The sequence below is a fragment of the Thunnus albacares genome, chromosome 4, assembly GCF_914725855.1.
Source record: "Thunnus albacares chromosome 4, fThuAlb1.1, whole genome shotgun sequence".
In the NCBI taxonomy this organism is placed as follows: domain Eukaryota; kingdom Metazoa; phylum Chordata; class Actinopteri; order Scombriformes; family Scombridae; genus Thunnus; species Thunnus albacares.
In genome coordinates, this window is record NC_058109.1 from 21,119,090 (window position 1) to 21,140,809 (window position 21,720).

Consider the following 21,720-nt stretch of genomic DNA (forward strand, 5'->3'; position numbering starts at 1 on the left):
ATTAATACTGTCTTTCAGAGACTGCATTTCATTCGAGGCATGACATCACACAACTACAGTGTGTTTCAGGTCGCACTTAAAAGCATACAAATAGGGCAGTGTCTGGATGCTGGAATTAACCAAACAATGAAACATAACAGAAATTGAGACCAATAGTATTAAGACCACTGATATATTCAAGAGTTTTATTATTTGACGTCCCAATTTTCTTTGACATCATTGGCATTGCAGTGATTTTTCTATAAGGAGAAGGAGTAATACCAGGGCAGAAAGTTGGATCTTTTCTTTAAATGGAAAGAGAGAACATCCATTTCAGTTCAATCCATCAGCCTTTTTTTTTTTTTTTTTTTTTTTTTACCTTTACCATCTATACACCGTAATACACAATCCGTTAAAAATATTAAGTACTTAAGCCAACCTGAGCTACAAGCAGATAGAGAGAACAGCGATAACAAAGACATGACAGAAGACAGGTGTAAGCTGTGTTGGTGACACATATTGTAATTTCATAGCGTTGAAAAATGTCTGATGAAGGACATAAACACATACAGCAGTAATAGTAGCGGTACAAGTAATGTTACATAAAAAGGCAAATATTAATATGTCGAGGAATCAATGTTTTACACTGTGATTGCGTTATCAGCTTTTACTTAATGTCTACTTATTTCTTCTGAAGTGTGAGGCAGTTATAAACCCATTAACACACAACCTTGAAGGGAAAAAGTCAATACAATCAACCAAAGTGTTCAACAGATTCTCGGGGGGTGGGGGAAATTTGACAGGGAGAGCAAGTGAGGAGGTATAATTTAATGCTTACCAAAAAGGCGCATGGTAGCAGACGTTGCCCAAAATCAGTCATCCCTCTATGTTTAGAACATTTAAAGGCAAAAACATAAGAAGAAAGTGCAAAAAAAACAAATATGTGTTTCAGATTGGCTCGAGAAATAACATCAGCCAATTAAAAAAAAATTATATATATATATATTTATATATATATATATATATATAGTTCACCTTGATTATTTCTTGACAGATAGGCAATAGAAAGCAAACAGAAAACAGAAGGAAAGAATAGGATACTTGGGATGCTGACCTTAGCCAACATCGTCTCACATTACAGAGCATCAACCAGTCCATCTAGAGTTCCCAATTGCACTCTTTGAACATGGCTCCATCTTGCCCCCTCACTGTGAGAGTCAGACAAATGGATGGGCAGGAGATCACTCACTATCAAGTCAGGGACTGTGAGGTCAGAAGGGGGTGTCATTCCCCTCTCGTGTGATCTTTGGGCACTGGATTTTGTCAGCGTATTTTACGAGAGTACGCTAGAGGATTAATTTGTGTGCTAAGTGAAAGGAGGGGGGATTGGGGGTGGGGGGAGGGTACATCCATGTGCAGCATACTGCGTGAGGGGGGGGGGGGGGTCGTGTTGATGGAATGAATGGAGGCGTGACGGAGGAAGACCGGTAGGGAAGTCCTTTCCCTGGGAGCGAGGTGTAGGTGATGTAACCGGTGACGGGGTGTTTCAGAAAGCCAAGAGAGAAGATGGTCCAAGTTGTCCCTTAGCAGCTGCAGCTTTCTGCTGATGGTTTAGCTCTGTCGTTCCTATCCAGTTTTATGGGCTCTGGGAATTCATTATACAACTCCACCTCTGTCTCCTGGCAGGCATCGAAAGAGAGCATAGTCAGTGTAGGGGAAAACTAAACAAACAGAGTAATAAAGACTAGCTTTTAAATTATTCAGCTGTCATCGTTGTACAAACATTGGAGATGAGCTAATAACAAAGCACACATCTCCACTGTCATTTTTTGCTACTGTGACTTACCTGTTTGAGGGCGTTACGTGCAATTGTCTGGAATGCCTGTTCTACATTTATGGCTTCTTTGGCACTGGTCTCAAAGTACGGGATGTTGTTCTTACTCTGACACCAAGCCTGAGCCCTTTTGGTGGTTACCTGTGTGTGTGTGTGAAGAGGAAGAAAATCATCAACATGGAGGGATAGGTTCAAAGTGAAAATGTCCTTCTTATTCAAGCCAGAAATGTTTAACTAAAATAATTGTGCATATTTCTGAGGAACATGGATTAAGATTATCATAGGCCAAAAATATGCAGAAGGTCAACATAGTGCATAAAAATGGGTCACTATTAGGTGAGAAAGTATTCTTGGGCCCAGTCCCAATGTCCATACTTGAGGACTCTCAAGACTGTAATACACATTCCATATAAGTCCTCGTAGGTCAGTGTTGTCCCACTGTAACAATGCACAGAATTCATTCTAAGGTTTAAAATTGGGATGATAGGAAAGTCCAAAATGATCAAAGAATATTACCCAACTAAACCTGCTGTAACTGATTTTTTTGGCCAGTTGGGGGCAGCATAAATAAGCTGTGAACACACAACATGATTATACAAGCTGACATGTTGAACTTGTTAGGGAACAGTTGCTTATTTACAGTTATGGAGCAAGATTATTCTTCATTTGGAGTCGTGCTTCTGGCCATCCGGTGAATGCAAGTCTAATGTTCATTCTTTTTCAGCTAAGTTTTGGTTCCTACCAACTCCTGAAGGAAATATCTGGTTGCTAAATACTCAACTATGTTCACAAGCTAATTGCTAACTGTCTGTTTGCCCTTAAGTGCTGAGCAGTTTGTAAACAGTGGGTTTTAAGCAGTGGCGTTTTTATGTGGAAAACATGGTGGGGCAACAACTACTTTGGACAGAGGCATGACCAGAAAATTAAATGATTTTACAATTTGACATAATAATATTTTGAGTCTTCTACAGCATAACTACAGGATTAGATAAAATATGGCAATGTGACTGTCAATACAAAAGCTGTTTGCAGGCTGAAGATTAGCAATAAGAGGAGGAGGAGAGAGGCGTCTGCCAGGAAACGGATGTTTTAAGTAAATGCAGGAAGAAGAGCAGATGACTGGAGGAAGAGGGGAACAGGGATAGACACCCGCATGAGTAAAGGCAAATAAGTATCTCACTATTCACAGGATTAAACAGTTCAGCAGTAGTGAGTAATCACACTACAGATACCTACCGCACTTAAACAGCAGGATAAACTACAATTTTTTCACCCACCAATTCAAAGCTCAAATGAAGAGAAAAGAGGCACGGCAGTTCTTCCTCTGGGAAAACATTTCAATGACTCTGGTGTTAAAATCCTGTAGTTGTTGTTTGTATGCACTGTCAATTAGCTACATTTGTTTGGCCGAGCAAACCCAAACTTAACTGATCTGCCTAGATGATTTCCGCTATTTCCATGATCGGTAATCCTCTCAGAAAGATGCTTGAGACCTAAACCTAAACCTGCTCTTGACAAGGTGCCATTCCCTCCAAAAACACACACGAGAAGCAAAAACAGCACCTTCTTGGACAAGCTAGCAGTTAGCCATTTTTCCTGGAGAACCACTCCACATTAAATCTGAGATTTGTTTTGCCTGCGGTTTAGTTTATAACAATGTCCCACAGCTGGTGGGAACAGAGGCGTTTAATCTCAACACTTTTCTTCTAAAGACAGTTTCAAATTTGTGTGCTGGAAGATAATTCACTTCATTGACAGTTACAGCTTCTGCTAACCTATAACTACAAGCGAATGACGACAATTTACTAAGCAAAGATAGCCAATCAAATAGCAGTGGGGCAACAGGCAATCAGCCCTATTTGGCATCAAGTTTATGCCACCTGCTTTTATTGCCAAAGACTTTTGGTATGTGTAATGTTATTTTCCTGTACTCAAAGCATTTGAGGTTGCGAGAGTGGGGCTATCCCCACAGAGCAGCTTCTGCAATCAAACATAGTTAAAAACACCCTTTTAAAAGCCACTGACCTCAAATTTTAGAACAACAACAAATAACAGCAGCAACCAAGTATTTTATGCCATTCATTTATACAGAATAATAAGTGATTAATTTCTAAATTACTCAGTGCCACTGAAACCACTTTTTTCTGAATCTAGCAGGTGGGGCTCTGCCCACATGATCTGTCGCCACTGGTTTTACAAGCTTTTTCACTGAAACAGCTGGCTGCTGTGACCGGAAGCGAACGAGAGCAGAACAGAAAAGATGTGGCCCAACAGCTTAATAATGAGCTGAAACTCACTATAACGCTGCATAAGGGAGGCTGCTAATTCTTTGTACGTTCATCACAACGAGTGACACACCTCACATTACGCGTTTGATACATTATCATTATAAAATTATCGATTATAGGCGCTTTAAAGTCACTCCGGTGTTTTGACCAAGTGCTCTGTGATTCCACCACTTTGTGTTGAAGATGCAGCTGATGTCAATTTAAGTCTTCAATCCTTGTGTAAACTGACCACTACACAAGCAGCACAACAGCAGCAGCCATAGTGCTGCTGTACACTCAAGTGTTTCAACACCACTCGAATGCCAGCACCCATCAATGTAGTTACCAACACATCCCAAAAGTAAAAAACGCTGCTGAAACACATCTGGTGCAGAAAGACCCTTAGGGAGGACATTGGAACTGGGCCTTGGTGTCAAAGGGATCTGACATTTCAGTGATCTACAATTCAGGATGAGTAATGATGTAAAATGATAGTATTGGTAATGGAGGCATCAACCATTGATACCGACCTGTCTATTCTCCAAGTCAATCTTGTTGCCTAGCACGACAAAGGGGAAGTTCTCAGGATCTCGAGGGCTGGCCTGGATCAGAAACTCATCCCTCCAGCTGTCCAGTGTCTTGAAGGTATTGGGTGCAGTCACGTCAAACACCAGCACACAGCAGTCTGCTCCACGGTAGAACGCAACACCCAAGGACTGGAACCTCTCCTGGCCAGCTGTGTCCCAGATCTAACCGACCACAACGACACAAAAAGTTTAACAAATGGACAGGATTACAGAAAAGAGGAGAAGACGGCTACAAATATGAACAACTGTGGGTATGATGCAAAACACTGATAACCGGGTAGGGATCTAGAAAAATGAAATTACAACTAACATTATGCTTTAAACGCTTTAACGTTTTACAGTTTCATTCCTCCTCATAAGATATAACATTTCCAGTTGTAAATGTGATGCACCTGCATTGTAACAAGACGGTCGTCCACCATCACCTCCTTGGTCAGGAAGTCTGCTCCTATTGTAGCTTTGTACTGGTTACTAAACTTCTTGTTCACATACTGGTTCATTAGGGAGGTCTTTCCAACACTGAGGTAGAAGAGAACAGACAGCAGAATAACAGACATATTAGATGGTTTATTGAAGAGCAAAAACAAAAGGTGGTTGACAGGTTGACTGATATCTAATATGAAATATACAGTAATTAAATTACCTAGATTCATTTAAAGCTAGGAGATAAACAGATGTAATCAAGACCCCATTTACACTTTATGCCACTTACATACGTTACATACTTGGATACTACTTGGATAGTGATTAGCTACCAAGCTAAACTGATATTGTTGTAACTAAACTGCTCAAGAGCATAAATTATTTTTCTTTTTTGGCAATTAACAAACTGCATCAGGTAGGCTGACATAGCGTTGACTTTTATTTGCATCTACCTAGAGCTGCAAGGATGAATCAATTAGTTGATGAACAGAAAACTAAATTGGCAACTATTTGAATAATTGATTCATCGTTTTAGTCATTTTTTTAAGCAAAAATGCCCAATATTTTGTTTCAAGCTTCCAAATTGTATGGTTGTCTGTTTTTCTCTGTTATACAGTTATATGTTGGTTGGACAAAGTAAGATATTTGAAGATGTCAACTTGAATGTAATGATCATTTTTTACTATTAACTGACATTTTATAGGCCAAATGATTAATTCATTAATCGAGAAAATTATTTGGCCGATTAATCGATAATGAAAATAATCATTAGTTGCAGTCCTATATCTACCAAACCAAGACAGATGCAAACAGATATGTGATCTGGCTGAATGAGACACACATGTGCCCCAAGTGTAAATAGGCCCAAATACTGTGAGGAATGACCAGATACTGTCTGTGATCTTGGATAATGTAGTTGTCATACAGTTTCTTAATTTTCCCTAACTGATGCATTTCTCCAACAAACAACCTAACGCAGTACTGAGCATGAAAATTAATAGCAAATTAATAGCAGTGATTAGGTCTGATTAGGTTTGCGGATAAGATTTGGAGAACAGTAGGACTGTATTTCTACAGAGCAGCTTTTTAACTCTGCCCGGAGACAGATTATGGCACAATAACAACTCCTCCCAACAAGGAAGTAACACCAAAAAAAAAGCAATGTCAGGACCTTCAACTGAAAAGAAAAATAATACCTTGACATGCAGGTTTTTTCCCACCAAACAATTTTAAAAGATTAACTGATTGCTGTTGCCTGAGTCAAGATCTTTGAATCTGCCCACTCCACCAAGTCGAGTTGACTGATGGATTGTAACGAGATGACTATTCTGTCTTATATAAGGCAATGATAGATGATTTTCAAACCTGATTGCTGGGTTTGACATATAAAGGTGGAATATGCCATGTTTTGACTCACCCAGAATCCCCCAGGATGATGACTTTCAAGAGCACTTTCTTCCTGGATGTCATTTTTCCACAGCTGCAGAAAGACAAACAGCAAAAAGTTGAGCATACAGAGCGTACTTACTTACGCAAGCTACTTCATAACTTGTTCATTGCTTGTCACAACAGTTTTGTATTGTTCAGGGGCAATAAAATCAACAAATCGACAATCCCCATTGCAAAACACCACTCTACAAATGTGTGTGTAGAGTTTCATGGCCCTGGACCAATCAGGTTTGAATACCATTCATTCCAGTCATGTGCTTTCTAAGCTGTCGGGCGAATCACGAGGAACACATCATTCTTTCTCTTTCTCTCTCATAAACCACAGGAAGTTACCTCCTAGAGAACGGACTTCTTCTCCATACTAAAGTCCAAACCCAGTGACACATCTGACATTTTCCCTGATATCACACTGTTACCAGGCAGACTACCTACTACTGCGTGTGATGATCCAAGTCCAGGAATTTCTCATTTTAGTGTGCAAATCTTGCCTGAAATTGTGTTGCGAACAAAGCAAACATGTGTATATGTTCTCTCTGGTTTGGGTCAATCAGTTAGATACATATCATATTACTTTGTGCAAGAACTGTAGCTCAGCATTAAGCAATCTGTGTGATGTCTGGATGTTTAAATACAGCGGTGAGAAGTGGAGAGAACCGTTTCCTACAAGTCAAAATGAAGAAGGCACGATCTAAGATATTGCTCAACACAATGAGTGAGCAAATTATGTACTGTCCCCCAAAATGAAACTGGGAGATGCTACAGTTACACAAAATTGATGAAGCTGAAAGGGCAATTTAAAAATGTTCAGAAAGAAACAATGAGAAACATCACATCATTACGTCTGTTGAAACAAAATTACAGGTGCCCAAGATATCATAAATGATTTTATGTCAATCAGCGTGTCTGTAAGTCTGATAATTGGTGTCCAATCTTTAATCCCTCCTACTGTCATTCATCCCGCCTTCTATCCCACCATCCATGTCATTCATCTTTCCCAGATTTCCTAAAGGCAGACAAAAACATACTTCATGGAGGAAACTTACAAAGTGAAATTCAGGATAGTAAAACAAACAAAAAGTGGCTATGTGCCAGTCTTCAGGGCTTATCTATAAACCGTATCCACACACAAAGAGGCTAAACAGACTAAAATACACCATGATTTCATAAGAGGCTATTTTATCTTTTTTCACACATGCAGACTTCGCCATATCTGTGCCAAGTAAACAGTCTGGCACAATGCTATTTACGAGAAGAAAATCTCAGAAAGTCTACAGTGAGTGTGCGTACTGTTTGTGAAGCAGCAGTATCGGTAGTCTGATGGTCGGTGTTTCCTCATTACAATGAAGATTACCTGAACTGCAACTGCAAATGGATATATGGGTATAACATAACAGAGTGTGGTATAAAGAAACGAATGAATTGGTTACTGTTATATTATAATTTGTGAACAAAAATGTCTTCCATAAATCAATCATGTCCCTAGTTTTAGGAAACATAACGTCCACCTTACTTTTTTATGCAGCACAACCTGTTAGACAACATAAAAAAACTTCCCATCAGCTATCACATGAAGTCAACATACTGAACATCATGCACAGAGTACATTGTAGACATGCCAGTCTATTAGCACAAACAGGTTTTTAGCACAGCCCACTAATAGAATAAAACTACACAAACATGAATACTTCCAACTTTAAGTCAAGCTATAGACTGATTCATGTGTTCTTTAAATAAATCCAAAACTCCACATCTAAGCCTTTAAAACACAAATACTTCAGTTACCAACAGGAGCTGTTAAGTACACTTGTGTTCTTTCTGATTAGAACAAGCACAGCCCTTCAGTAACTATCATACTGTGAAGCACAGATTAGCTGACAGAAGCACAAACAACAGCACATCACCAAAGTCTAGGCATGCTCAGACCACAGTCACATGATTACTGAAGGAACTCTACTCAGATCTTCGACAAACAGCAGAGCGTACTGACTATGATCTCTGACAGGAGGCACAGTGAAGAATCAGGTGGCTGTCTCTCACCAAAACTGACAGCCAGTCAATTTATTATACACAATATTAAAACATCAACACTAAATGGCAGGTTTCATCAATACCAATATTGGCATTGTGTGTCAAACTGAATAAATCTTGACACAGATCGACTGTAAAGTGCTTTAGAAATATCTGCAGATTAGGAGAAATCTGTGAGGATTTGGCACTCGAGAAAAATACATTTTACTGTTTAATGTTTTACATGGAAAATATCTGATGGGTCTAAATGTTTGTGTTTCATTATTAATATGTTATAAAACTAATGCTGCTGCCAGTGTGTCATGGATGGCTTCGTCAATTTTCTCAGTTTATAATAGCTCATAAAATGACGTCCTCTAGATAATAATTGATCAGGTTTCACACTTTGGCCTATTTCAATATAGAATTTGAGAATCTTCCTCATGGGAAACAAAAATTAGTGGTGACATGATATTCACATCTACAGATGATGTGAAACAACATGGGCCCACTTCTTCCAACACTTGATCTGTTGTTAAGTTTTATAATACGCATACAGGAACACAACGATTCTTAGAGTAATTATGGCAACAAATCAAAGCTTACAATCCACAACAACTACTTTTATAGGATCCGGGTAATGTGTTTATTACTTCAATCTGTATTAAAATATTCAAAAAGTGAGATTGTTTAAATTGTTCACAGTTATGGAAGATTATGATTGCACAGAATACTGGTATTTTTTCGCTATGTTATTGTCTGTCTGGTTGTGATCAATGTGTCATTCATCGTTATGAACTGGATGAAAAACTGCCCCATCTGACCTATAAAAGTGACATAAAATATAAATTATTGTACTATCAAATATTTGAATGCAGAATAGGGAACAATGGTTTAATTCTTACTTCACCCTCTTCAAAAAACTACTATAAATCTATTTATGAATTGTGTTAGTATAGTACAATTTTAAGCTCTTTTACTTTGGATGTTTTTATCCATTCAATTATCAATGTACCACCATTTACACAATTAGATAATTAATAAGTATCTGGTCAGAAGGTCGGAAGCATGATGAAAATACTAATAATTAAATCTTTATAGTGGCAACTGCACATCACTCAGCTACCTAACAATAGGAGCTAACTGTTCATGGATTGAATATGTGTGAAATATGTGCTAAAAAGTCATGTGTTGGAGTCCCGACACATTTTCCTTTCTGTCCATAAGTCACCAGCACGAGCAGCTGGAATTCACAGATCACCTCTGACATGGAGTACGCATGCACACTGACAGACACAAACAAACTCTGGACTAAATATAGATTTGGATGGCAGAGTTTCTGTTGTTGTTTATGTTTCTCAATGCTCAACCCATCTCGACACGTCACAGAGTTAGACCATCTTCATGTTTCCAGCTATGTCATTTGCATCTTGTTGTTGAGTGCCCATGTGATTAACAATTGAACAGCGTCAGTGCATTGTAACAATCAAACATGTCAATGCAATGGAAAACATGTAAAAAAAAAAATAATATTGAATCAAAGCACAATACTACGGCAATCGACGATGTTATAAAGCATGACACGCAGTGAAAGATTTCTATTAAAAATGCTGTCAAAGAACTATTTTTCTCTCTACAATTACACAGTGCAACACTTTGTAACAGCTGGATGTTGGATTCCATGACGTCTCAAATCAAAAAACAAATGTTTTGAACCAAAAGTTTGCTTTCCACATGACCCTACGACAAACCTGCACTGAATGATCAAGCCTCTCGTACAGCAGAACAAACTGGAAGGTCCACGCTGCAATGTAAAATGAAACACAGCTGTGTGTGCTACAAAATGTACTGTGAAATGTTTTCCAGCATGTTAACTGCAACCAGCTCTTGCCAACTCATGGGATATTAGTAAATCCCAATTTAGAGTTGATCCAAACTCAGGCCAGTCAGGCCAGTATTTTTAAGTCAAACTAGAGTATCAAGTAACCAGACATGAGCTGTTTGCTCTGTAAGGACAGTTGCCAACAACTGCAAGTCAACTCAATAACACCATAATCACAGACATTATACTCTTTGTAAGAAGTGTGATTAAAAAAACAAAGACACAAAAGGAAAGGAAAAGTAGTATGACTTGAAAAAGAAAGAAAAATATGACTCTAATGTTTAGATGGCAATATATTTCAGTTCGCACTTCAACCAGATAAGCTTGTTGGCACAAGTAATAGGCGTTATAGCCTCATCGGATCATTACATGAATTACGACCCGAGGTCGACCCGACAAACTGAACGACGTGTACCTGCGTGACCTGTCTGAGTCACAGCCGAAACCGAAAAGCTATTAAACAGAAAAAAACTCGGGACAGGAGAGTCTGCTTGCAGCACAACGCCCGACCGACACGACACAACACAGACTGTGTACTAAGTGTGTAAGTCGATACTTGCCAGTATCAAGACGTGTTAACCAAAATCCAGCAATGGGTAGTTTTGACACTGAAGCTCCAAGTGTGTGCCCCCACCCCCTCATTATCTGTATGCACGTATGGGAAATTTAATTTGCATTGAAGCAATTCATAGTAAAAGAAAAATTGAAAAAGGAGACGAGGGCATATTTCTGAGCTGCTTTGTTCGACGGACCGGATTCGTCTTCCCGGTTCTCCTTCGCTGTTGGATTCGGCCCAGAAGAGCTACAGGACGGCCTTGTTTTTGCCAACCAGCTTCTTTACAGACATTGCACCACAATTAGCTGTTATCGCATTTGCATTAATAGGACCCCGGATGAATTTATAGCAGACCAAATATGCAATATATGACCAGACTGTTGTCGTCTGAAGAACTTACTTTCAGCTCGTAACACACCGGAGAGAAGACTTCTTGACGGGATCAGACCTGGCTGCGAAGCTAACTAGCTGTTATTGTTCAGAGCAGCTTTCGTCGGAGGCTAACTAGGCGTTACGTTAGCCGTTATCTGACTAGCTAGCGTTAATTTGGCAATGCCTGGTTACAAACTCTTAGAAAAATGTGTTGCCCTTTACATTAACCCTAACAAAAAAACGACGAGATAATCTACAACTGGTGACTAAATTTGGCACTTTGCGTGAAGGATTGCCTGCCAGCGAGCTAACTATCTGCTACCCTCCTCAGCTTCTCTCTTCCCCTTTCACTTCCTCCTCCAAAACAACGCCTGCGTCTTACGTCAGACGCAACTCTCTAATAATCACCGCCCACTTTTGACATTCTTCACTAATATTTATCATAAACTAAATGGTCAAATTCCGCATTATTTCTGCAAAATGTTAATTGGATTTCTGCTCTTGCATGGATAAAGCAACTTCAGCTATTGAAAACAACAGTAAGTTCAGTTCTCAGGGTTTTGTCATCAATGTCAACAGTTAAAGATCCTCTTCAGTATGGGATTAAATTTGTGTCATAATAATTTAACAAAATCTCCAAAGAATCAAAAAAACAAAAACAAAATTGAAACCAAAAAGTACCTCAAAAGCAAAACTTGCAAGAAAACTATACAACGGTGCTACATTTGATTAAAATAATCTCTCTTTTCTTTCATTGAGTGAAAGTTTTGCGTTTTTCAGTTTCAGTTCTGACACAAAGCTCTCGTGTGTGCTGTTGGTATAGTTGCGTAATTGACTGTATGTAAATATACAGTCAATGGTTGTAACATACGAGGTGTTACATTGCCTTTGAGGTCAATTTTTGTTCAAATTTACTTTTATTCACTTTCAATTGCGTTTTTTTTTTGTTTGTTTGTTTGATTCTTGGGAGATTTTGCTAAATTATTATGACACAAATTTAATCCAATACTCCAGACCTGTTTTAAGATGTGTAAAATACCCTACTTATAAGAATTCATGTTTGATATGGTTTTTCCACAAAAAAGTGACATTATCTTGTTAAAATCCTTAAAATTATATCTACTCCTTGTCCCTCATTAAAAATTCCAGAAACTATAAATATGCAAATATTTTTTTCATTTCAAAAGTTTTCCTGCTGGACACAAGATGCCTCCTACACTGTAAAGTCCATTCTCAGTGTTTGTGCACTGGAAGCTTCAAGTTTCCACATCACACTTGAGTACGTTGTATATTGGACCACGATTGACTTCAAACTATTTGTCACTATTTGTCATCACAAATTATGCCTTTGGCATTGGCATGAAAATCCAGTGTTGAATCATGCCATCAGATTTTCAATGAGCACAGAGAAACTTTGCACTTTCAGCAGATGAATGTGAAAACAGCCTTCTAGTATCAACCTCTGCACATACATCATTCTGCACCATGAAGCTCAAACATTCAACTGTACGAACAAGAAGAAAAACATATTTTTGAGTGGAGGGGGACTAAAGATTCATATTAGAGATATATACATATTTATAGATACATATCATCCTCTTAAGATGAGTAAATTCAGTTTTGTTGTGTTGCTGCTCATATGCATGTTAAAGCAGTACTTCAATGATTTAGTATTGCATTTCCGTAATATTTGGGGGACTCTCTGGATCCTAGTTTCCATAATGCAACTCAACGGTGTCTTTCAGATCCTGCCTGCCTCCTAAATGCCCACTTCTTTCACACCACACACCCAAAGTTTGTAATGCAGGCTTTCTGTTCAAAATTTTAGGCCTCAATCTCAAGCTGATATAACCCTGACAACATCATCAGGGTCATTTTCTCAGACTTTGGAAAGCCCCCTCCAGCGCCACAGAAGACACTGTACAACTGTTTTCACAGAGCAGAACTCCCTTTGACAAGTAAACTTAATTTCATGTGCAAAATCAAAAAGTCAAATGAGCTTCATTCAACAAGACATAAGTTAGGGTAATTAATGTAACATAGTTTTACAAAACATCTAGTATGCACCTGGAGTGAGGAACTTATATCCTCAGATATTATAGTTCATCAGAGATATAGATAAACCCAGTGGATCATGCATTCTGGGATCTTTACTATACCTCACTGCTCTGAGGGGTCCATCTTGTTTAAGCTCACTCCCCTCGACCAATGATGATCCACCACTAGAGGACAGTGTCAACTCATTTTGCCTGGATGAACCAAGTGAACTGGTGGTCCCAGACATTAGCCCACATTTATGTTATGGACCTCTGCAGAGCGACATATAGCACTCTGTGGTGTTGACGTGCTGAGCAAGTGTAAAGGTCAAAGATAGGTGAGCGATCTGCTTGTATGATACTTGAAAGACTGTCTTTGTCCCAAAAACACAGTGTTGCTGAAACATGCTAAGATGGGAATGCAGGTCAACTTTTACAGCCTGTCTGCAGGCAACTGGACCGTGAGAGAAAATATATTTCTGTGTGTGTGTGTGTGTGTGTGTGTGTGTGTGTGTGTGTGTGTGTGTGTTTGTGTGTGTGTGTGTATGAGAAAAAGAGCGAGAAAGGGGTCGGGGAAGGGGGAAGTGTGTGTGGTTGGTGGGAGCTGGATGGGCAGGTACTTCTTGTTCATGGGATATCATGAAATATAGACAGGCCTCCTAACCAAAGAGAACTTTTACAATAAAACAAAACATTTTAGGATACCATCAAAATAGTACAGAAACACACATACATAAAAAGAAAATTTGAGTTACGATAAGAAAATTGCTCATGCTTTAATAAATTTGTGTTTCCTTAGATTAAGTTAAATGAAACTGATCTGAACTCGCTCACAATAATCACAAACATTGGTTTTATTTATTGGCAAATATGTACTTTACTATGAACATGGTGTTGATGATGCTGTATATAGTAATATTATGAGATATGTTGTTTCATTGTATTTTGAGGGTGCCTTTTTAACATCTGGCCATGAACAACAGATGAAAATTATCTGACAATAAGCTATTACATGACAAATAAAACAAATAAAAATGTTGTAAGAGAGATTCAGAACTGTAGCAGCTGTAGAGATCTTACTTTATACCATATTCTCAGTGTTACATTGATCATTTCTTTAACACACACCCTAAATAATAATGTAAAAACAGAAAAGTGTGTGAATTTACTGTCAAATTAGGATCCCAAATCTCGACTCATTGTTGAGTCTTTCAAATCTTCGTCTACACTCACACACTCATTTTTTAGAGAACACAGAGCTGTCATTCACATTATGAGGTTATTTTCCCGTGACTGAGCCTAAATAGAGATCTCATCTTGATTTTGTTCTGCATCTATACTGTGAGTGTGTGTTTGTGCACCTTGTTAGTGGGAGTGTGCCTCTGCAGAATCCTGATGACTGGGATGACTCTGGTGTTTATAGAGGAATTCCTGCCTTCTCGCACCTATTGAATGTCGAGTCTTTATGGCCTCTTTGGAACTCAGTTTGTAAATACAAATAGTGCAACACAAAAGGGTTGTAAGCAGGAAAACGGTCCACAAGAGTAAAGGAGCCACATACTTGAAGCATCTGCTGAATTTCCATGTCTACAAACATTGCTGCGTATGCACGTTGATGGATAAGGGTGAGATGTGAATGAGCATGGGGGGTTTGAGAGGAATAAAAATGTTACTCTAACATGAAAATAAAGCAGGTATAATCACAGAGGAAGGACATGCCCTCCTCCAAAGCAGTAAAAAAAAAGGTCCGTTAATCTGTGATTCATATGTCCATAAACTGCATAATGTCACAATGCATAGCATATGTGTTTTATAATCATATTCTGAGTGCATGTGTGTGTGTAAACATGCATGTCTGTGTGTGGCTGTGTGGGAATCTATGAGAAAGAGAATGAGATGAGTTAAGGAGATGCACAGATTGTGTGTGTGTGTGTGTGTGTGTGTGTGTGTGTGTGTGTGTGTGGTGTGTGTATCAGGGGGTGGGTGCATTAGTCCGTGTCAGACAGCAAAGAGTGCCGCAGTTATCTAGGAATCTGAGCCAAAGCAACCTCACAAACAGAGACAGAGCAGGAGAAAGAGGAGGACCGGGAGTGAGATGAACTGAGGGGGGGAAAAAAGAAGAGGATGAAAGAAGCACACAGAGCAGAAAACAAGACAGACAAGAACAGCAACAGAAAGGTCTAAACAAAAAGGAAGGGTCAGCAAACACTTACCACCTGAAGAGGCACTTACTGAAATGTGAAAGAAAGCAAAGTGGAAGTTTGCAGAGAATCATCAACAACAAAAGGACAGACAACTTACAGCGCAGAGGGAGGAGGCTGGACCACTGCTAAAGAGTAAAAGACAAGGCTGCTTTTGACTTAAAAATTACATCTCTCCATTTTCCCATGATTCCACTTGGTTTTCTTGGTATGCTTCCTCTGCTGTCACTGTATGTGGGAGCGCTGCTCTCCTCAGAGGCGTCTCCAGCCTGCACACACCCTCCCTGCAGGGACAGTCTGGTGGCTGCACCCATCCCGCCCGGGACTGGAGTGGGAGTGGGCACCGGGGCCTGTGAGGGTCAAACTGGGACAACAGCCTGCAGAGTGAGGGTTTTACTCCCAGCCATCTCAGATGCTCCTCGGAAGGTGGAGCAGAGGCACAATGTCCCCCAGGATCAGCCTAAGGTGAGTGACAGTGACAGGTCTTTTGCTGTACTTTTCCTAAGAGGATTTCTTGTTTCCATCTTACAAATCTTATTCTGAGGAAGGCCAGATAGTGCAATTTTTAATGATATTTCTCTGCCAAGCAACAGTCAGATGGTTCAGAAACACTAAATGACAAATTGAAGAGGACCTGACCCCCCTGTCGGTTCGTTCACGTGTGCCACGGAGACTGAGCAGCGTACTATCAGGGGCAGGCCAGCCTGTCCTTTCCCATGGGACAATTGTCACACTAAACTTGGCACCACCTAACAGCCACGGAGCAATGACAGTCAGCAATCAAAGGAGAAAGGATAAAATTAGATCTGCTTTAAAAATGTCCACATCATATGGTTGTGCTGAGCTCATACAGCAACAGGTGTGTGAGGGGCACAATTACAATGTCTGATGTAAGTGTAAAAGACAGATTGACATAAGACATGTCACTGAGCTTTGTGAGAGTTTTGTGTATGGATGCAAAGCTTCATTTTCTATAACTTAAAAACACTACCATTTCACTTAACCAAGCTTATAGATATGAAATATTCTTGAAGAATAAAGAGGATTCAGAAGTGCTTAATCATGAGTTGATTGCTGATATAATTGCAAATTTGTGTAACTATCAAAGAGTACCTGTGGGCGATGTCTTTGCAGGTTGGAGGTGTCAAAGAGCGTCTAGTTCAGCTGCAGCGCTGCATGCACTCTCTCCAGGAAACAGGAGGCCCCTGGAGTCACGGGGGCCAGGAGAGCAACTCTCTAGGGGCAATCCTGGCTCTAATGGCAGCTGTGCTGACAGAGTGTGACCTCCACTGTCACAGCCAGGCCCTTGGGGTGATGGCCAAACGACTGGGTGAGTAGTACACATTTATATCCCCCACCTCTGTAACACACAGACAAATGCACACACACACATGCACAAATGCCAGCGCAGTCACTCCCCCACACATAGTAAACAGAACCTCAATGAGGCCTGCTAAGTGTCGGTCATAGGTGAGTGCATAGGAATTTAACTGCGCAGAGAAGGATGAGAAAAACTCTGTGTACATGCACACACAGACACACATACTGCATGGCTCACGATGTGAAGAAGCTTTAAAGAGTTATCATACAATTTGGGACCTCTCTGTGCAGTACACAAAGACAAAGCCTCTATTTTCAGCCCCTGACAACAGTGATGTGTATTACTGATAACATAATCTTTCTCTGGGCTGACAGAGAGTGTAGCCGTGGGAAGAGAGGGGGAGAAAGACCTGCTGCTTTTCCTGAGGAGCATCACACAATATCCTCCTACAGGTGAGGGCATTAGAGGATGGGTTCACTTTTTTCAGGTCTTTCTTAAAACAATATGCACATGCCCAAGCAGGCATTGAAAGATTATTGGTCCCTGTAATAATTGTTTTTTTCTTTTTCTCCTACAACAATGTCTTTATTGATTTTAAGAACAACTTAATACACACACACACACACACACACACACACACACACACACACACACACACACACACACACACACACACACACATATATATACACACATACATACATACACACACACACACACATACCAGTTTATCTATACACATATGCACAAGAACACAGGACACAGGAACAAAATCTCAAGTACAAAACCAGAGATTTAACCACAACATCCTCCACCCACACACACAATCCAACCCCACTCCATCTTTTAAAAAAGATTGGTTGAGGATTGTATAAGGGTGATACACCTCAGTTTAAGTGCATCTTATATTAATGTACAAATGTTGAAAATAAAAACCTTTGACAGATTTGGACGTTGCAGACGGGTTACTTATATATATATATATATACTTATACTTATATATCCCCAGGTGCTTCCATCATATGGGCAAAGACTGTCTTCTCTAGATAACATATGAAGGGACCCCAAATGTTGTGAAAGAGTGACTGATTATTTTCTAAGGGCAGAGTCATAGATAATTCAGAAATCCATTTACCTGTACTCGGCCTACTTAACTTTTTCCATAATAGAGCAATAAAAAAGTTAGTCTTTTTATTGCAAAATTCCCTAATTTAGTTTCGGTTGCTGAGCTACAGTGGAGAGAATATTGTACTAAAAACACAGTAATTTTGGAAGATCCCTACTTAATTTGACCAAGTCAGACTGCTGAAACCTCATATTATCTTTGGCTGAACTTTCATGCATTGAATGGGGAGTCGACGGGTAGATTTTGTCTCCATGGCTTATTGTACTTCTAAATTGCATTAGAATTAAATCTCTTTATGACCAGTATGGACAGGATGAACAATTACAGATCCATAACTCAATGTACAAATGGGCATGTGAGTATATTTAAGACAAACTTGAAAAATGTGAACCTATCCTTAAAGCATAATTAAATTCAAATGATACAATGATATTTGGATGAATTACTTGAATAAAAATGTACTGTGGTTCTCAGTTGCCCCCTTGGAAAGGTTACATCCTCAGGACTGCGCAGAGATTTACAAGCTCGGGATCAAAGAGAATGGCATCTACACCATCCAGCCTGACCTGCACAGACCAGCGTTGGAGGTATTTCGGATACACCGCACTCATAAAACACACAGATAGACCCCCACCCCACTCTTCTTCTTTTAGAGATGTGTATGCTATCTGTGGATCAGTAAAATCTAGGCTTTACAATATCAAAGTCTTTGTCTTGGTTCAGGCTAAATGTGACATGGAGACGGCGGGTGGTGGGTGGACAGTGATCCAGAATCGTCAGGACGGCTCATTGGACTTCAACAGGACATGGCAGGAATACCGGGAGGGCTTTGGCAGTCCACAGGGAGAACACTGGTTGGGGAACGCGGTGCTGAGCGCCCTCACCTCAACTGGCCAACACCAACTCCGCATCGAGCTGGAGGACTGGCACCAACAGAGGCGCCACGCCACCTACAGCAACTTCAAAGTAGCCTCAGAGGCGCAGAGGTGAAGCACACTGCACAGAAGAAAACATAGTTTCTGCATTACATGGTTAGAGATAGCTGTAGTTCAGACAAAAGATTGGAGAGGACGAGTTGTGTCAGGAAGGTCACTATAGCAAAAGCTGCATTCAGTTCACCCTCAATCACAGTCTGCATTCTTGATAAGATATTGAACTCTAAAAGCCATGAAACTCAGTTTTCTCAACCAGCTTCCTGCTATTAGCAATGTGGTTCTAAATGAACACTTGGTGGAGTTTTGGTTATTTCACTTGAGATATTTCTGTTCGTGTTTTTGTCTGAATGGGCGTCAGGTAGAAAAAGATGATGTCAAAAACTTTCATGCACCAATCAGGATTTAGCGACATTTGAATCAAGACATATAAGCAGTTGTTGGGCTGTTTGCTTGTGTTGGAGGACTGCTGTCAATCAAATCGGATCAAACCCATCTACGCAGATTAGCTAAATTTGTGGTAGTTAAATACTTAATAAATAATAACTGAGGTTATTTTTTTAACTTCAACTTTGATCGTTGTTTATTTAGTCATGTTTTTTTAATGTTATAAAGAAATACTTGAGACTTGAGACCTTGAAACCAGGTTTTCAAGGTCTTTAAAGTTTTTTGCAGCTTTCAGAATAGGTTTTATCTGACAATGTTGAATTCCAAGATCTGGTGTTCCCCTTTTTGTCTTCCCTGACCTCTACCTTGCGTGGTTCTGTTATTGTGCGAACTGGCTAACAAAGTCAGTTCATGTATGGTTGTCTGTGTGTCTGTGTATGCAAGATAATATCGCATGATCTCTCTTTGCAACTAAAGACGGGTGACTAATGAAAGAAAAATCCTAAAATAAATGAGTGGTGAATCATAGCAAATGCAGATGCGTCCATACATGACACATGGGGTCACCGAATGATCTCATGGTCACCAGATATCAACTCAATTGAATACTCATGGAAGACTTTGGACCAGACAGCGCTCTCCACTACCATCATGTTTGGTGCTTTAACCAAATGAGGGAAGGCTGTTCGTCCCTCCATTAGAAACTTGAAATTGATGGCAAGGATTCTCTAGAAACTTTTCTAGAGGCTCATGGTAGCCTAACACCTAATTGAGGAACTTATGATGGTTTTTCCTTTGATCTGTCACCCATTTACTCCTCCATGGTCTCCTCTGTTTATGGAAATATCCTTTGTGAGTTTGCCAGGTTGATTAAATGAGTATAAAAACACTATTCACTCAGCCTTTACCATATAGTCCACACATAAAGCTTCACAGATGTTCTCTCTCTGTGTCTTCCAGGTATCGTCTGACTGCTCGGGAGTACTCTGGTGATGCAGGCAATGCCTTGAGCTACAGCAAACGTTACAACCATGATGGCAGGTCCTTCAGCACTACTGACCGAGACAATGACCGTTATGCAGCTGGAAACTGCGGTCAGTACTATGGTGCAGGCTGGTGGTTTGATGCCTGCCTAGCAGCTAACCTGAATGCACGGTATTACCATGGGCGCTACAGCGGTGTGACTAACGGTATCTACTGGGGGACATGGTACATTCTGACTGACGGACGAACTGGAGAACGTTACTCCTTCAAGACAGTGGAGATGAAGACAAGACCCCGGAACTTTGTCGGGCCGTCCTAAAGATAAAGATGACAGGTCTCACTGGAAAATGTGCCGCACAGTAGACTACTGTAATAATCATGTCAGTCACAGATGAAAAACCTGTTTGCATTGACAATCACTTGCTAGATGTTTTAGTCACTATCTGGACATCAATCTATTCACAGCAGCTTTCATGTCACTTATCATGCAGATGGCAGCTAATAGACTAAAGAAAAAAATGCACAAAAAATGAATATGAATGAATGAAATATTCACTAGCAGGCTGTTTAAAGCTTAACTCCATAGTACATTTTTTCTTTTGTTCATTGCCTCTTTCTTTCAAAAAAATACATTTATACTGTTACTCAATTGACACTGAAACAAAGAAATACAACAATACTGCAAATACTGCTTGTCGAAGTTTTTGTTGATAAAAAAAAAATCTAGCTTGTTGTAATACTTAATTAAATATTAGGATAGACTAGTGATCCTCCAAACATGCATGGAGTGTGTATTGCTGTATTATTGTGTGTATCCGTTCCTGTCTAAACTCCTTGACCCATTAAAACATGTGCTGTCTGCAAAAGCTCACATGTATTTTAGGTCAGATAACATCTTGAGAGAATATACAGTATGTTTAGCTTACTGAAGTTAAGAGGTCATGGCGACCCTGCAGAGAGGACTCTAACAGTAGTAACACTTTCATTCAAGCAGCAGAAAGCTGATAAGGATTTTAAAAACCCTTTTCTGACTACTTACGGGCCCCTGTGTTATACCTCCAACTATGTTAATATAGAGCCAGACCCAAATCTCAGCATTTGACACTCAACAGAGAGAAGCCCTGTTTTAGAGAAGCCACTTTTCTCACCTCACCTTAGTCATACTTTCTCAGGTCCAAGCCTGACACACTGATGCCAGCCGTTGGGAGCTTTATCCTGTCGTCATACCCCAAACCACCTACTGCCCACTACTATCGAGTCAAACACACACACTCACCTGCTTTTTGGACTTGGCGTCAGGCGGGCGGCTCCCTCTCTGGCTGTGCTTCACAAAGGCTTTTCTGGGAGTTTAGAGTTGATTGTGTGAGTGCTCAGTTT

General features: G+C 39.9%; 2 protein-coding genes across 4 annotated transcripts; one reads left to right on the top strand and one right to left on the bottom strand.

The window, feature by feature from the left end:
- Window positions 1-171: 171 nt before the first annotated feature.
- Window positions 172-11,728, bottom strand: LOC122980916 (ras-related protein rab7-like). Of its 3 annotated transcripts, none has more exons than XM_044349356.1 (6): window positions 11,385-11,728; window positions 6,508-6,570; window positions 5,060-5,186; window positions 4,611-4,829; window positions 1,826-1,954; window positions 172-1,658 (listed from the first exon to the last, which is right to left on the bottom strand). In XM_044349356.1, the coding sequence occupies exons 2-6, from the start codon at window positions 6,558-6,560 to the stop codon at window positions 1,563-1,565; spliced, it is 624 nt and encodes a 207-aa protein (XP_044205291.1). In that variant the 5' UTR covers window positions 6,561-6,570; window positions 11,385-11,728; the 3' UTR covers window positions 172-1,562. The 3 variants fall into 3 exon arrangements, with proteins under 3 accessions (XP_044205291.1, XP_044205292.1, XP_044205293.1); XM_044349357.1 differs by lacking the exon at window positions 11,385-11,728 and adding an exon at window positions 10,989-11,013; XM_044349358.1 differs by lacking the exon at window positions 11,385-11,728 and adding an exon at window positions 10,298-10,365.
- Window positions 11,729-15,803: 4,075 nt separating this feature from the next.
- On the top strand, window positions 15,804-20,982 carry si:ch211-157b11.8 (fibroleukin). The gene is made up of 6 exons (XM_044348768.1): window positions 15,804-16,058; window positions 16,728-16,923; window positions 17,289-17,366; window positions 18,515-18,627; window positions 18,764-19,026; window positions 20,320-20,982. Exons 1-6 carry the CDS (start codon window positions 15,804-15,806, stop codon window positions 20,660-20,662), a joined length of 1,248 nt encoding a protein of 415 aa, XP_044204703.1. The 3' UTR covers window positions 20,663-20,982.
- The last annotated feature ends 738 nt before the right edge of the window (window positions 20,983-21,720 follow it).